This window comes from Drosophila navojoa, chromosome 4 (genome assembly GCF_054131105.1).
Source record: "Drosophila navojoa isolate 15081-1374.11 chromosome 4, UAZ_NAV_1.0, whole genome shotgun sequence".
NCBI classification, from domain to species: domain Eukaryota; kingdom Metazoa; phylum Arthropoda; class Insecta; order Diptera; family Drosophilidae; genus Drosophila; species Drosophila navojoa.
Window position 1 is genome coordinate 8,498,248 of NC_142892.1, and position 14,712 is coordinate 8,512,959.

The 14,712-nt window shown below is 43.3% G+C and overlaps 6 protein-coding genes across 7 annotated transcripts in view; 2 read left to right on the forward strand and 4 right to left on the reverse strand.

The window, feature by feature from the left end:
• Positions 1–8,513, reverse strand: part of dpr6 (defective proboscis extension response 6) — a 91,487-nt gene extending 82,974 nt beyond the window's left edge. The window contains exon 1 of one of the 2 annotated variants that reach the window (XM_089258940.1): positions 7,380–8,513. The gene's annotated coding sequence lies outside the window, so the exon portion shown is untranslated. The remainder of the gene's footprint in view (positions 1–7,379) is intronic. The other variant, XM_018100781.3, reaches the window with a different exon arrangement.
• A 368-nt stretch (positions 8,514–8,881) lies between these two features.
• Positions 8,882–9,633, reverse strand: vnc (GNAT family N-acetyltransferase vnc). The gene has a single exon (XM_018100791.2). It carries the CDS (start codon positions 9,631–9,633, stop codon positions 9,043–9,045), a length of 591 nt encoding a protein of 196 aa, XP_017956280.1. The 3' UTR covers positions 8,882–9,042.
• LOC108651261 (uncharacterized) lies at positions 9,395–10,056 on the reverse strand. The gene is made up of 2 exons (XM_018100795.3): positions 9,918–10,056; positions 9,395–9,838 (listed from the first exon to the last, which is right to left on the reverse strand). The coding sequence occupies exons 1-2, from the start codon at positions 9,994–9,996 to the stop codon at positions 9,696–9,698; spliced, it is 222 nt and encodes a 73-aa protein (XP_017956284.1). The 5' UTR covers positions 9,997–10,056; the 3' UTR covers positions 9,395–9,695.
• Positions 10,057–10,583: 527 nt separating this feature from the next.
• On the forward strand, positions 10,584–11,455 carry LOC108651253 (uncharacterized). Its single transcript, XM_018100784.3, has one exon. The coding sequence runs from the start codon at positions 10,584–10,586 to the stop codon at positions 11,388–11,390; it is 807 nt and encodes a 268-aa protein (XP_017956273.1). The 3' UTR covers positions 11,391–11,455.
• Dronc (Death regulator Nedd2-like caspase) lies at positions 11,416–13,458 on the reverse strand. The gene is made up of 2 exons (XM_018100775.3): positions 12,554–13,458; positions 11,416–12,496 (listed from the first exon to the last, which is right to left on the reverse strand). The coding sequence occupies exons 1-2, from the start codon at positions 13,025–13,027 to the stop codon at positions 11,618–11,620; spliced, it is 1,353 nt and encodes a 450-aa protein (XP_017956264.1). The 5' UTR covers positions 13,028–13,458; the 3' UTR covers positions 11,416–11,617.
• A 260-nt stretch (positions 13,459–13,718) lies between these two features.
• LOC108651256 (uncharacterized) lies at positions 13,719–14,666 on the forward strand. Its single transcript, XM_089260260.1, has 4 exons — positions 13,719–13,977; positions 14,041–14,255; positions 14,309–14,398; positions 14,452–14,666. The coding sequence occupies exons 1-4, from the start codon at positions 13,797–13,799 to the stop codon at positions 14,590–14,592; spliced, it is 627 nt and encodes a 208-aa protein (XP_089116386.1). The 5' UTR covers positions 13,719–13,796; the 3' UTR covers positions 14,593–14,666.
• Positions 14,667–14,712: the final 46 nt, after the last annotated feature.

Genomic DNA, 14,712 nt, shown 5'->3' on the forward strand with positions numbered 1-14,712 from the left:
TGTTTGCATTTAGTTTTAGGTGTTTATTTTCTTGTGACACCCACACACATGCAAACACACACACACACGCACATGTAATGCCAATTTATTACAGTTGAGTGTGTCAACGTTTCGGGTAACGAGAGCGCAAACAAAATGCAAATGAATTTTGAGCTAATAAAATGCAGTTACAAAACTTTTGCCCAATTCGAATTTCGAACAGAATAAAAATTTACCACAGGCAGCGCTCGCATCAAAAGACAAGCCTGAAACGGCTATGTTTACAGTATAAACTTTATACGGCGACACACACACACACACACATACGCTGGGCTGTTTGTATGTGTGTGGGTCAGCCGTGCCGCATAAATTAAGGCGCTCGCGTTGATATTTGCCGCGCTCTTGCGATGCAATGAAATTCGTCGCTTGCATTTCCAGCTGGTTTTTCCCAGTTTCCACTAAGGCTTTTCGGCTTTATTTACGTTCTTCTTTTTTTCTTCTCTTGTATGTTTTTTTGATGATGCTGCTGTTGTTTGCTCTGCAGCTGACTGCTGGAAAATGTTGCGGTTAATTAAGTGTATCACAGCAGTCGGTGCCGAGCTGAAGAGTTTTGTGAAAATTGTTTTTACGTTTTAATAAATTGAATCAAGCATGTGGCAAGAAAACACAGAGTTGCATGCGGCACTCCCAAGGAATCTAGCTGGAAAAGTTTGTTCAAGTTGTTATTACGATGTAGTTGAGGAAGTGTAGATAAGCTTACGGAATGTTGATGAAGGTGAATCTGTATTTATTTAAATCTGTGATACTGCGAATGGGATTTATAAGCCTTGAGCATAGATATTGTTGGCCTCAGCGTAGTTTTGCATTTGAAGAAGCTGAACTTAGTTGAAGAACTATAGAAAAGTTTTACGCAGTGATTAAGGTATTAAGAGGGTTACTTGAAAATGATAAATTAATGAGATCATGTTAGATAGAGGTATAATATAATTTTATACAATATGCAACACATTTGTCATTTACTAGGCCAGATCCGTTAGCTATATAAAGAGCTATATGTATTTAAGGTATAAATAGAACCTTCTCTTTTAATGCCGGCCGACTGCCAAGCAGGCGCTGATATGGCCTAATTAAATCCAACGGGATAATTATATCAACTGGCCTAGAGTGCGCTCGCTCACGTTAGGCGCCCGCATCAGAGATTCAGATCGGCTGAAAATAACAAGATTAGGCATACTTTATGCATACTTGAAGCAGCGAGGCTTCTAGCTTGACCCATTTATTGGCAGCTCGGGCATGGTGAACGGCCTCGAGCCTCGAGCGCTATTATGTTCATCTACATGTCCAAGTTGTTGTCGTTGTCATTCTCATTGTTGTTGTTGCTGCTGCTGTTGTCAATTGTGGGCTGGGCTGGCAGTCTCTACTTATTCCGAGATTCATCTCGAATCTGGCCATTAATTCACGCTCATTGTGCGCCTACTTCGACAGCTACACGGCGGCATTTGTTTTGTTTGCTTCTATTTTGCATTGTCAGGCAAAGTGTTGCTTGGCTCTGTGTAAAGTCAGGACCCTTGTCGATGTTATCGGCATGACACTCCCTATGAGTGTTCGCCCCTCTCTCTCTCTTCCCTTTGTCACTCCCCCTCAAATATCTCGCACTAAGACAAAGCATGTTCTAGCAAAGATGCGCCCGCTCCTCGAGCATTTGCACCCAGCTTGACTTTTTTAATATGCTAGATATTTGCGCCTGTTATCATTCGATGCGGGCTCACACCCATCGCCCATTTCCCCCATCCCACCGCCCAGGCCACCTCTCCAGTTGTTGCTGTTGTTATTCATGTCGTCATTTCCTATTGTCGCCCGTTGCTGTAATTGTTGTTGCCATTCTGGTTTGGCCCCGTCGCTCTACATGCGCGCCCAGCAACTTGTTTTCATTTTACGCTTCCCTGAAGCTTTTCACTACCAGCTCACTCTGAATGTGTCCTGCTACGGCTGCTCTCTGGCACTGGCTGCGGCTCCTGTCTCTGTCATTTTGTACAATTTTGCGCTCTGATTTTTAAACATAATCCAAAGCTGCTGCTGCTGCTGCTGCCGCCGCTGCCGCTGCCTCTGCGGCCCGCCAAGTCACGCGATATCACGAAATCCGCTTTAGCGGAAATCTAATTGCGCATCGTGGCGTCTATGCCAGCTATCCCGCCAGTGAGCCACCAGAACACCAGCCACCAGGCACGCCCCCCGACACGCCTGCTCCCTGGAGCTGCTGGAGCTGCTGGAGGTGCTCCACCCCGCTGACTATGACCGTAGGCAGATTTTAACATAATGCTTTTTTAAATGCAAAGTTACAAATGCGCCTCCACTTTTCCTGTGTATTAGCACATTTTATGGCAGCAGGCGACATTAGCATAAAGCCCGAGCGCACACACAAAAGCGCAAAGATGAAATAAAAATACATTATGAAAGAATATATTTATATATGCACACACACACACACATACAAACATATACAGACAATATACATGCATATACATATATATCTTTGATATTTAAATAAATATAAATTTGTGGTCATATTGACATTTGACTTTGGTCCGTGTGGCTGGCCGCTGTTGGGTAAAGTGCTTTCTTTTAATTATAATCAATATTTTGGCAGCACAACAAAGTCACACACGCACACCCATACAGACACCCACACTAATGCGTATTGGCTGAATGCATTTTGGCCAATATTTAACCATAATCAAATAGACGTCAATATTGGTCAACACTCAAGCCGCAGTGACAGTGCCTGTCACACACACACACGCACACCTGTTCCTACTCTAATCATCCACATTCAGTTATTTACATTAGCACAAAGTTCTGCTAGCCAAAACCATAAAACCAAAATGAAAACTAAATTTTAATTAACTGCTGCAACGCGCAAACAGTTTCAGCCGTCGCCTAATTGAAATTGTTGACCCACCGTGGCCCAGTGGGCGTGGCCATGCGGTTCACACTGTTTGTCCAACAAATTGAGGCAAAAGACCGAAACGAATTGATGTCCCCGCCGTTGGAGCTGAACGAGATTACTTTATAAAAAAAAAAAAAAATAACTGTTGTCGCCGCACACTTTGTTCAACATATTCATTCGTTTCCCAGTCTCAGACAGGCGGCTCTTTGGCTCTATTTCTTGATTTTTGGTTTTTACACGCAGCGCACGCGGCGTATGCGCAATATCGCAAATTGGACATTTGATTTGGCTGCCATGGCGCCGATTGCCTTTGACAGCGCCAGCCGCAGAGCCCGCAAATAGTTTTGCCGCTCGACTTGGTGCCAGAGACTCCTTCGACTGCGCTTGCCACCATTTGCCCCTTTGCGAAATTGTTGAAAAGCAAAAGGGAACAGCAGGAGCTCAGGCTGCACAAAAAATGAGAAAAGGTTCAGTGCGGCGTATGCGTGATATTTTTTTGCTTTCTCTTCAGCACCGATTCCATTTACGTTGTTTAAATTTGCGAAAGGCGCGCTTTTTGTTGTTGCTGTCTGTGCGCTTGTCGTTGTTGTTGTTGTTTTTGTTGTAGGGCACTGCCAAAAGGCAAACGGCAGCCGGCTTGATGATATGCGGGTCATATGATGTTCCACCATATGCAGTGCCTAGACACCTAGGGGCTGTGTACACTGAACGAAATTGTTGACACAAAGCAATCAAAAGGTTTTTAGACTAGCAAATTTTACATGTATAGAAAGGGATATGGAATTCATAAGAATTACTTTATAATTATATATCGTATATTAACTTATTAATATCATATATATAGGGAGTTGGACTGAGATTGAATGAGATTTTTCAACTGGGAGACTTGAGGGCATAAAATCAGAAAGAAAACTCTGAGAGAGAGAGAGAGTGAGAGAGAGAGAGAGAGAGAAATAATTTCTAGTGCAGATCAGCTATATATATGTAGATATTCTATATAAATAAACTACAATGCAGTAGATATACTTCATTGAATTATCATAAGCCTTAATTTCATCTTCATGTTAATCTTTTTGTCTTGATCCACTAATACACATTTACATTAACTAAATGGCCAACAGTTTTTATTTTAGTTATACACGATACCAATCTCAACGATTTCTTGCAGTGTCTTTTGGGATAACGGTAACTATAACGGCAGCGATAAGCAAAAGGGCTCAGCGAGCGGCAAGCGACAAGCGGCTTGTTTATTTTTGCGCCCATTTTTTGTCACACTTTCGTCTCGCTCTAAGTGTCTGTGAACGTGTGTGCGTGCGTGTGAGAGTGGGTGTGTCTATTAAAGAAACATCTGGCAGCAGCAGCAACTCTCTAAGCCACGCCCCAGGGCAACAGCTTCCATTTTAAGGCAGCAGCAACAATTGTTGCGACTCTCTGCCTGGAACACATTTCATTTTTTTCCTTTCGCAAAGACAAATGCAAACAAATGTTGCCGTCTTATTAATGGGCGTGGCCAGCTGCATTGGGGCAACATCAAAAATTAGCGTGCCTAAGCCTTAATTTTGCCAAAGAATGGACCCCAGCAAGCAGAGAGTGCTCCATTGTTCCCTTGTCCCATTTCCTTCTCCTCTTTCTTTTTTTGCGTTTCGTATTCATTCTGGAGTTGGCCACTTGAACCCGGTCGAGGCTTTGTTCAAACAAACCGTAAGTCACCGCCGCAAAGGCAGCCGGAAGCGGGTCCACTAAGGGCTGCTAGCGAGCAGAGGGAAGGCAAAGGATTGGGCGGCAGGACCTACTTGAAAATTCGGTTAAGTGAAGCTTGGCCAAATGCGGCTCCCTTTTGCGCCTTTGTTGCCCTCTGTGTGCATTGCGTTGAATGCGTTTAAACACTTTCGACAGTTTCTTCTCAATATTTTCGGGTGAACCTTCACTTTAAATTAACATAATTTGTATTTCACTTGACTTTCCTTTGTGTCCGTGTGTGTGTGTGTGTGTGTGTGTGTGTGTGTGTGTGAGAGCTGAACCTCTTTCGATTTTAATAGAATGTAACGCGCTTTTGTTTGCTGATTATTACAAGTTTTCTTATTTTATTATTTTCTTATTTTTTGCCGTATTTTTATTTCTTGGCCCTTTTTATTGGCAGCAATTCAATGGTGAACCTGGGTCCGCGCATTAACCCAAATGGCTGCAATTCAAAGTAATTGGAGGAGCAGGATCAGCCGGCTGCCATGGATGACACTTGAAAACTTCAACTCCCCAAGCGACGTGGCTTTCATTATGTGTGTGCGTGTGTGTGTGTGTGTGCGTGTGCGTGTCTGTGTGTGTTCTGGGGCAACATTTTTGGATTTATTCATTTGAAACTTACACAAAACTCGAAATCATAAATCTTTTTAATTTCATTGATCAACTTTTGGTGTGTTTTTTGCTCGGGCCGAGTAAACTTTTGCCTGGGCGCAAAGTTTTCACACTTCGATTCCCGCAGGACTAATTCAGCTTGACATTTAAATCGATTGGTAGATAAATATTGGACGTAAAGTCCAATTCATTGCTGCGAAATTATGTTGCTAAACTTATCGCAAAACTTCAACTTCAGCTGCTGTCCTCCGCCCCTTCATTTTCTATACATTTAATGAATAAGCACTTTCTACTTTCCCCTAAAACTAATCGCCTCATAAACAAGCCGCAACTTGCAATAAAAAGCGAACGCTTTTTAATGGACATTTCATGTCGTTGTCTATTTATTGTTTCTTTTTTTTCGTCTTCTACTTCTTCTCTTTTGCTGTGTCCACAAACAACACAGGCGAAAAGTTCTAATTCATAAATACACGTCCTTCGATAAAAAAAAAATCCAGCAACAGCATCAACAGCAAATAGTGTGGGTTCAGCAATTTAATGCGGTCTGTTGCTTCCGGGCGCCGATTTTGATTTCGATTTTGAGTTCGAACAACGAAAATTGACATGAGCGCTTGTCAGGGATTGACTTCTAAATAAATGTACGAAACATTTTCCACTTCCTGATATTATTTTCTGCCCAAGCCTGGAAAAACTTTTGCGTTGTTTTATTTTTACAATAGTAGAGCTCATCGGCTTAAGCTCTTCTTATGGCAGCTATCAGTTGCTGTGGTTGAATCTATATACATAAGTACATATATATTCATTATCTATGGCTAGTACAGCTTGAAGCTGAATTCGTAATGCTCAGTCATCAGTTGGATCTACCTCGATCACTTGAGAGTCTTATCTGTCTGGGTAACATTTCCTCCTGCAGATCTAAAAACATATCTTAGACAAGAGTTCATCTGCACAATAACTTTCTCAGACTATTCTATAATCTACACCTAATAATCTTTTAATTTCCTGCATTTCCTTGCATTCTGAATAGCGTTTGTTGATCCTAATAGTCTTTCCCATAAATCATTTTTAATGCGCTATATCTGTGTAATTAAGATGACTTTGGACTATATTAGCATGCATTATATATTCAGCCGCTGGCATTTCATCAATTTAATTCCGACTCGCGCTTTTAAAATATGCAATTTTCACACAAAAGGGAATATGTGTGGGATTTTCTTTTTTTTTTTTATTATTTTTCCCCTCGGCTCGGCTAGCTGAATGCATTGACTGGAAATTAATTATGCGGCAAGCTGATTTTTGCCAGCCAGTCGAAGAACTAGAGGCTGATCCTAGCCATTGCCAATACGGCCGCAGCTGACCCAGTTGTTTAATTGAATTGAAGCCATAAACACTCAAAGCGAGCAGGGCAGGACAGGGCGGGGTAGGACAGACCAAGACCGAGACCAAGTCCGAGTGGAAAATGAAAAATTGCAGCGCCAGGATGACGACGTAGAGGACGAAGCTGATGATGATGCCGACTAGCTAAATAACTTTAATTAGAGTTGCGCGTGCGATGGGCATCAATTAGTCGTGCAGGCGGCGCTCAATGAAATCGGAGGCGGTAGCGGTATCCGCCTGGCCGGCCGTTTTCCCCAAAGAGTTTTGGACTGCTTTGCCAGCCCTGGAAATTTGATCAACATGACAGAAACAAACGGGCAAACATACGCTTGCCAAGTAAAAGTTGTTGACATCCTCTCTAGGCCAACACGTACTACTAGGCCAACAGAGAGTACTAAACACTTGAAGCAGCACAGGAGGTAGAGGAAGGGGAAGGGAAGAAGGAGGTGGCAAGCAAATGTTTGCTTAAAAATGATGCGATGGCTGACGCTGCGCCTGACAGACGCAGCTAAACTCCTGTTGACAGTGACAAAGACCATAATGAGGACAATCATCATCATAATGATGATGGCGATGGCGCTGACGATGATGATGATTATGACTATGAGCTGTGGGGGCGTGGCATAGTGCGAGGCAGTGTCAGCATTCGGCATTATGCCGTTGACAAATGTCATTACACTCGCTGCTGAAGTTTGCTTTGAAGTGAAGGCGGCTTCTGACTTACCTAGAGAGCGACCCAGAGACCGAGAGAGCGGGACAGCAGTCGGTTATTGTTATGCCTCGAGTCACGCGAGTCGTTGGCCTCAGTCATTGACAAATGTGGCAGAAGTTTTCTTTTTGCCTTTTTCCTTCTTTATTTTTTATTTTTTGCTACTTTTTGTTGCACTTTCCTTTTGGCTTTTTGTCTCACTCGCGAATTGGCCTAGTTTGTCTTTACGTTGCCACACATATATAAATACATATGAAGATCTAAGCATAAGTGTGCGTGTGTGTGTGTGTGTGTGTGTGCAACTGTGTTTTTACACCACTCTCAGTTGAATGTGTGTGTGTGTGTGTGCGTCTATCCGTAGGCTATTTTGGCGCACTTGTCTGACGCTTTTGTCTGGCCAGCGTCTTCTCTCTCCCTCTCTCACTCTCTCCCCCGGACTTTCACACACCAACAGTCAGTCAGTCACACACACGCGAGCACTTGAGAGCTTTTAACAAGTATTAGTGCTGTTAGTTAGTGGATGCGGCGAAATTAGGCAGACAGTGTCGGGGGCTCACTTACACACGAACTTTTGACCCCGTTTGTGCAACAGCAACAACAATAACAATAACAGCTGCTTTCGAGTCCCTTTTTTGTCTCACAACATCTCCTCACTTTGGCGTTTCACACTGCACTTTGCCGCAAAGTGGGCGCCGCTTCACTGATACACACATATACAAGTGCGTGTGGCTGTGTGTGTGTGTTGCGTCTTTGAAGTTAGCATACTTTACATATTTTGCCGCCTGCTGATAGCTTATTGATTAAAGCGTATTCCACATTAAATTCACATCAGTTCAATTTAATATTCGCACGCTCAGAGAATCTAAATATTTACATTCGCAGCACTTTTCAATACTTTTATTCAAGCAGCGGGGCTGGCAAATTATAATTTGTTTGATAAATGCTTTATAAACACTTTTGCAACGCACGTTCTGTTCGACGTTAGGAATGGATACGGTTGTCTCAAAGGTACCGTTACCCGTGACCGTGACGTTACTGCTCAGCCAGCGCCTCACGAACTAACGTCGCTTACGTCGAGCGCTTGAAGCCGAAGCAATGGCAGCGGCAGCAGCAACAGCAGCAGCGCAAGCAGCAGCATCACTTTGACGTTTGACAACACACAGCTGTGATTGGATGGGAACAGCTCTCGCAGCGGCAAGGAAATTCTCTCACTTGTTTTGCTTTGGCGCCAAGCCTGTGCACGTGCCAGGCCCCAAACAGCTGTTGCGGCTGGCCGACTCTGCGCTGCGCTGATGCCTCTCACTTCCACAAAGTACCACAATATGGGGATATTTGAAAGCTTCGCGCATTATTATAGCACTGGAAACCACTGGGAACAGTTGCAAATAAGCCCAACAAATGTAGGAAGAATTGCAGCCCATATAGTTTTGGCGCGAAAGTCGCCGCCGCTAGGGAGAGTCCAAGAAAGGTGATGGGATTTTCCACCAGACGATTAGTGGTAAGACATAGATATAATATATGTTTTGTCATTTCCGTTTAATTTAACTGCGCTTTATGTGTTATTTATTACATAAATACAAAAACCTAATCGCACAAAAATGCACAACTATAAAAACGCATCCTACACGCACATCCTTAGTCCTTTCTACGTAAGTATTTCATTTGTATCTTCATTCATTCAGCAGCAATGACCATCATGTCCGCTGTGATTGTGTGCGCCTCTGTGTAAGTGTTTGCTGTGATCGTGCGCCGACACCTCGTCGCCTCCGTCCTTGCTCTTGGGCTTGCCGTCGTCTTCCGCCAGCTCGCGCAGGTCGCGGCGCATAGCGTAGGCATCCTCTCCATCTGCGTAGTATTTTGGCTCAACCTCGATGATCTTGAACTTAAGCGAGTTTGTGTAGAGATTGAGAGCGGCGCGATTGCTTTTGCGAACGTGCAACGAAACGTACTGAGCATTGAAGCACTCGACCATGGCCTGTGAGGCCTGGTTCATTAGTTTCTGGGCAAGGCCGAGACGGCGATAGGAACGCTTAACCGCCAACGAGGTAATATGTCCGTGTTTACTCTCCTCTCCGGGCTCCGGCTCCTCCATCTTGGCCAGCACATAGCCAACAATGTTGCCCTTGTCGTCCTCCGCAACGTAGCTCAACTGGGGCCACGTCAAGCCATGGTAGAAATAGTATTTCATTTGATAGTTCTCCGGCAAGCAAAGCAGATTGCAATGCTGCATGGTCATGAGGTCGTCAGGCTTGGCGCATCGGATGTTCATTTTGGATCCAAACTATGTACGCTTATGTATGTAAATGGAAATGCGCGTATGTGTATGTGTGCTTAGTCACGTCGCGCTTTACGTGCTCGAACGTTTTGATTTTGCTCTCCACCAACCAACTGCGGTTCCTCCAGTTCCTCTTGTCCCAGCAGTTCACGCACCAACCGAAATTTGGATAGAAATGCCTTCCAAATCAAAAACCAGCCTGAAATATAAAACAATTAATTCAAAAATATAATGTAAGCACAATGTTTAATCCCAGAGTTCAGTTTCCGCCGCCTTACCCAACAAAATAATGGCAGCTACAATACTAACGGAAGCTAATATTGTGAATATAAACGCCAGGCCCGTTTGAATGGACATGCTAAATATCACAAATAATCACAGTCTTTGACTTTGGAAATTGCTTTCGCACATTTAGTCTGCTGGCATATAAATAAAAACAGAATTTGTTCACGTTTCCGTTTCGATTGAATGAAATAAATACATGCTTCCAAATACACAACAGCTGTGACGCAGCTGTCAGTTTTTGTTTTCCAACACTGCACCCAGAGTTGCCTCACGCTGACTCCTCAAACAGTATTGAAATTCCCATTGGAATATACAAATGTGAAATATCTAAACATGTACGAATTACAAATAAAACTTCACTCAATTATCCTAAATTATGAGATAATTGGTTTACTATAATATTGAGTTAAGTGTGATTGTGTGTGCAGCACACTTAATTTGCGGCGAGTCACATGGAATAGCCTGAGTACGTACTCGCTAACGCAACATCTACTTAACGGTGCTGCTGACAATGAATACACACTTTCAAATGCAGCTACTACAATATTATGTTAATTTATAAATATAATCACCTTGATATTGTTGATATACTATACTTTTCGCGGAGCACGCACACTTTTCGCCACTTGCTATACACCGGCACTAATTAGTGTTGGGAAATGCCCCATTCGCAATCGAGAAACAGCTGTTCACTGAAAATAAGTTGGCAGCACGTTTTACAAATATACACAATATCAAGAAATAAACAAAGCGAAATGCAGGAATTTAGTGCGAAACGCGATGCACTCTTTGCCTGTCTCGATGATGCCAGCAAAGAGTTAAAGGGCACGGCCCTAGATCAAAGCAAATCGAAGTACACAGTCGTAGCACTGGAGGAGGAAAAGAATAGGAACCCGGTAATGAAATATCGGCAGGGTCGCAGCATTGAAGCTGGCAATGAAGTCGAGGATGGGAAGCTGCGCCGCATGCGAGGCAAGGAGAGCATTTTCAAGAAGCCAGAGTTACCTATTGGGCGATGTCTGAAGCCGCGCAAGACGCCAGACTATCAAATCAATCCACACAAATGGAAGAAATATTCACTCTCCGATGTAGACATATCCGATCAGACTAACGCAGCGGCCGCATTGTCCTTTCTAAGGCAGATGGATGCACAGCGAGATGCCGACTCGGATGGCACTGACGACATGGATGAGGCAGGCACACGAACAACTTCTAAGATTGAGTTCAAAAAGACCAGCAAATTGAATCGCAATCTCAAGCAGCTGAGGGAAAGCGAGGTGGATGATGTAGAGCTGGACAAGCCACAGCTGCGCGGCTCCAAGCTGGTGATGCCTGAATATGTGATTGGCCAGAAGTCCACTAAGAAGCCAAAGAAACAACACAGCCCAAGTCAAACAAATCTACGGGCTGCCGGCAAACTACAGTTGTCCCATTTAGAAGAACTTGATGAATTTGACGAAACTTAGAAGTATTAATAGAAACTAGATATAGTTATACAAAATATAGTTTGTATTTATAAAAAATAAAACAATACATGGAGTATATAGTACTGGCAAACATGGAGGGGACAATAGAACATTAATATACAATTTAAAATATAATTACATATACAAAATGAGACGACAAGTATAAATGCAATTCAGTCGAATGGGAACGCTTCCATTTGTGCTCGTCAATTGATATAGAGAGTAATCTAGTCGGTGAAGCCCGGATTGAAGTAGAGCTTCTTATTGAAGCCCAGGTTGTCGTAGGCGCCCATCTGCAAGTGGCCATGCCTGGTACGCATGTTGCCCACCAACGCCTGCGTCTTTTTCAGAATGTCCTCCAACGAGGTGTCGTGTGCATGCTCGGCCATTGTATCACAGAACTTTTGAATGTACCAGCTGCCTTCATCGGGATCCCGATGGGTCTGGAAGCCGGGCATTGTGGCATAGCATACCAAAATATCCGATAGTGTTGGCACATTGTCAAAAGGCATGCCGTCGGTTTGAATGCGCAAGCTCGTCATCCTCATGTTCAATGAGTGGGTTAAATACTTTCCATGATCTGGAGTCTCGCCACGACAAAATGGAAATATAAGCACCTTGGGCTTGTGTAGCAAATGGGGACAACTTCCAGGCTGGAAGTGATTGATGATTGTCTTCACATTGATCACAGAGTTATCGCTAAAGATCACTTTGTCCACTTCCTCGATGCGCTCGCCGTGCGTCATCAGCACCATGACAAAGCACTCTGTATCGCGCACATAATCCGAGTTAGTTAGTTCGTGGAGCGTCTTGAAGAACTCCGTTTGATTGAGATTCTTGTAATAGAACGTCGTGAATCCAATTTCACGGAAGATGTGTATCAACGATTCACTGTCTATATCTGCACCATTTCGTTTTTTTCCGGGATCCGGGAAGTCAATGATGTTCACAATGAAGAGAACGCCGCGATTGTGCTTCGACTTCATGGTGTATGCGCCCAGCACATTGTCAGTGTGAATCCGAGTAGACTTGATAACCTGCCGATTTTGGCCACTCAATTCCCCAACGAAGGGCTTTAAAGGACCATCTGCATCATTATGCAAGACCTGCAAGGGACATATAGTTTACTTACAAATCCGAGGGCTTAAAGTGGATCTACTTACGATTTTCCTACTAACACTTGGCTGATCGTCGGGCGGTTCACTGACACGATTGTCAACAATATCCGTGGATTTATTGGAATGCGCACGGCTCAACGATACGAACTCATTGTTCGGTGGGTCGATCTCTTCTAGTATACGCAATGCTTCAATGTACTTCAAACTCCTAAGAATAGCCTTCAGCTCTGCATAGGCAGTGGGTCCACGCTTTGTAATCTTTTCAAAGTACTTTCGGCTCCGATCTAGCTGCACCTCCTCCTCATTCTGATATTGTCCCATAAACTGCAGAACCTCAATGTTGCGGCGCATCACGGGCGACAGCAGACCTCTGCGTACGGTTTCCGTCATTATAACATTGTAGTCGGTGATTCTGATAAGCTTCTCTATGTTTTTGTAAATGTGTTGGCGGTGCTTCTGCTGCATGCCAATCTCCCGCTCTTGCACTTGAGCGACCTCTTGCTCTCTCACTTCCTCCATGCTGTGCAACGATCTCTCTATATATGGAGCCTCGAGTTCGAGGACGTTAATTCTATTTTCAGTTCGTTTCGTTTCGTTTGTTGAACGCAATGCGGACGCAGCGCAACAGGCAGTGACAATGGCAATGACAATGACAATGGCAATATCAATGGAAATGGAAGTCGAATTGGAAATTACTGACGAAATGAGTCACTGGCTTCGTTGACTTCTTTTGTTCTCTTGCAAAAGTTGATCCTTATTTTTTCAAAAGCAAATTATTATTGCACTTAGTGGTTAAACTATAAAATTAGCTAAGTCTTATGCTTTTTGATAAGATTTCATTTGAAACAAAGGGAGTTAATCATCCAACTTTGCTGGCAGTGGCTGCGGGCAGTGTAATTGCGCGTCCGTTCAATCTCGCTCGTATTCTAACACTGTTCGATGCTTGCAAACACTAACCATATCTATGTGCTGCAACCATATGATTAGTGCTGCAAATCACACCGTGCAACAAAACGCTTAAGCAAATGCGAGTAATTCATTGTGGATCTGGACATCATTTGCAACCGTATGCCTATTGGCAATCCTATAATAATTATTTTAAATTTAAAAATAATTAGGTATATATACAACAAACATAATCGGCGTTAATTATGCACAAAATTTATTGGAAAATCTTTATTTAGCACTACTGTGATGCAGCGACCAGGGCTGCATAAACGAGTGGGCAGTTCCAATGCGCAACAGCTGTTCGGCGTGCAAACAGAAGTGAATTTTGTAATTCAACAAGATGGATCAGAATATACCCATTAAAACGGACAGTGACGATTTAATCAAAAACAAATCGGACATTATGATACCAAACTATCTGAAACGCCTCGTACTGGAGTATTTACAGAAACATGGCTGTACGCATGCCAATTTGGAGACCGTCGTGAGGTCAAGGCGAAAAAATCAGGAGAAGGCCATAAGTAAACAATCTAGCATTTGCTTCTTGTTCAGCTAAGTAATGAAATTATTATATGGATATATAGAGTACATATGCCAAGCCTACAAGGATGCTGAGGTGCGTGGGAATCAGGAATGCGAGTCGGTTTGCCTAAGACACATAAATCAGTGGCTAGAGCTGTTAAACAATGCGGAATTGTCGAATCTGTGTGAATACGAAGCAGCAGCCGTAATAAATAGCATAGTGCGCACGGAGGTGCAACCAAAGCCGGAACAGCTGGGAGGCATCGACTTGAGGCAAGTTGCATAGCCAGTTTAAGGGTACATAGATATTTATGTTGTGATTTCAGTGAGGTATACGGCTTTCTTGAGAATGCCTTAACTGGACAGGCGCAGAAGAGGTTAAGCGACGCCAGCGAAGCATTTCTTGCACGGGAAATTGAGGTAAAGAAACTTCTATGCACTTTCGTTTCATATTAGTAATGCCTTGTTTTCAGCTGCTCATTGAAGAGGCCAACAATGATCATTCCGATAAAGTGGTACGGAGCATGGGAGAGAAGCTGTACGAGCGGAATGAGTATAACTATGAGGCGGAACCAAACAAATGCAGCTTGGATCCATTGTTTTTAGATGAATAGCTTAAGGACTGTACATAAAAATGATACTCAAGCATATTTATATCCACACATATTTATTAAACATTTAAATTCAATTGTTTGTCGAGTTAAATTGTACGCGTACATTTTGTCACAATCCTT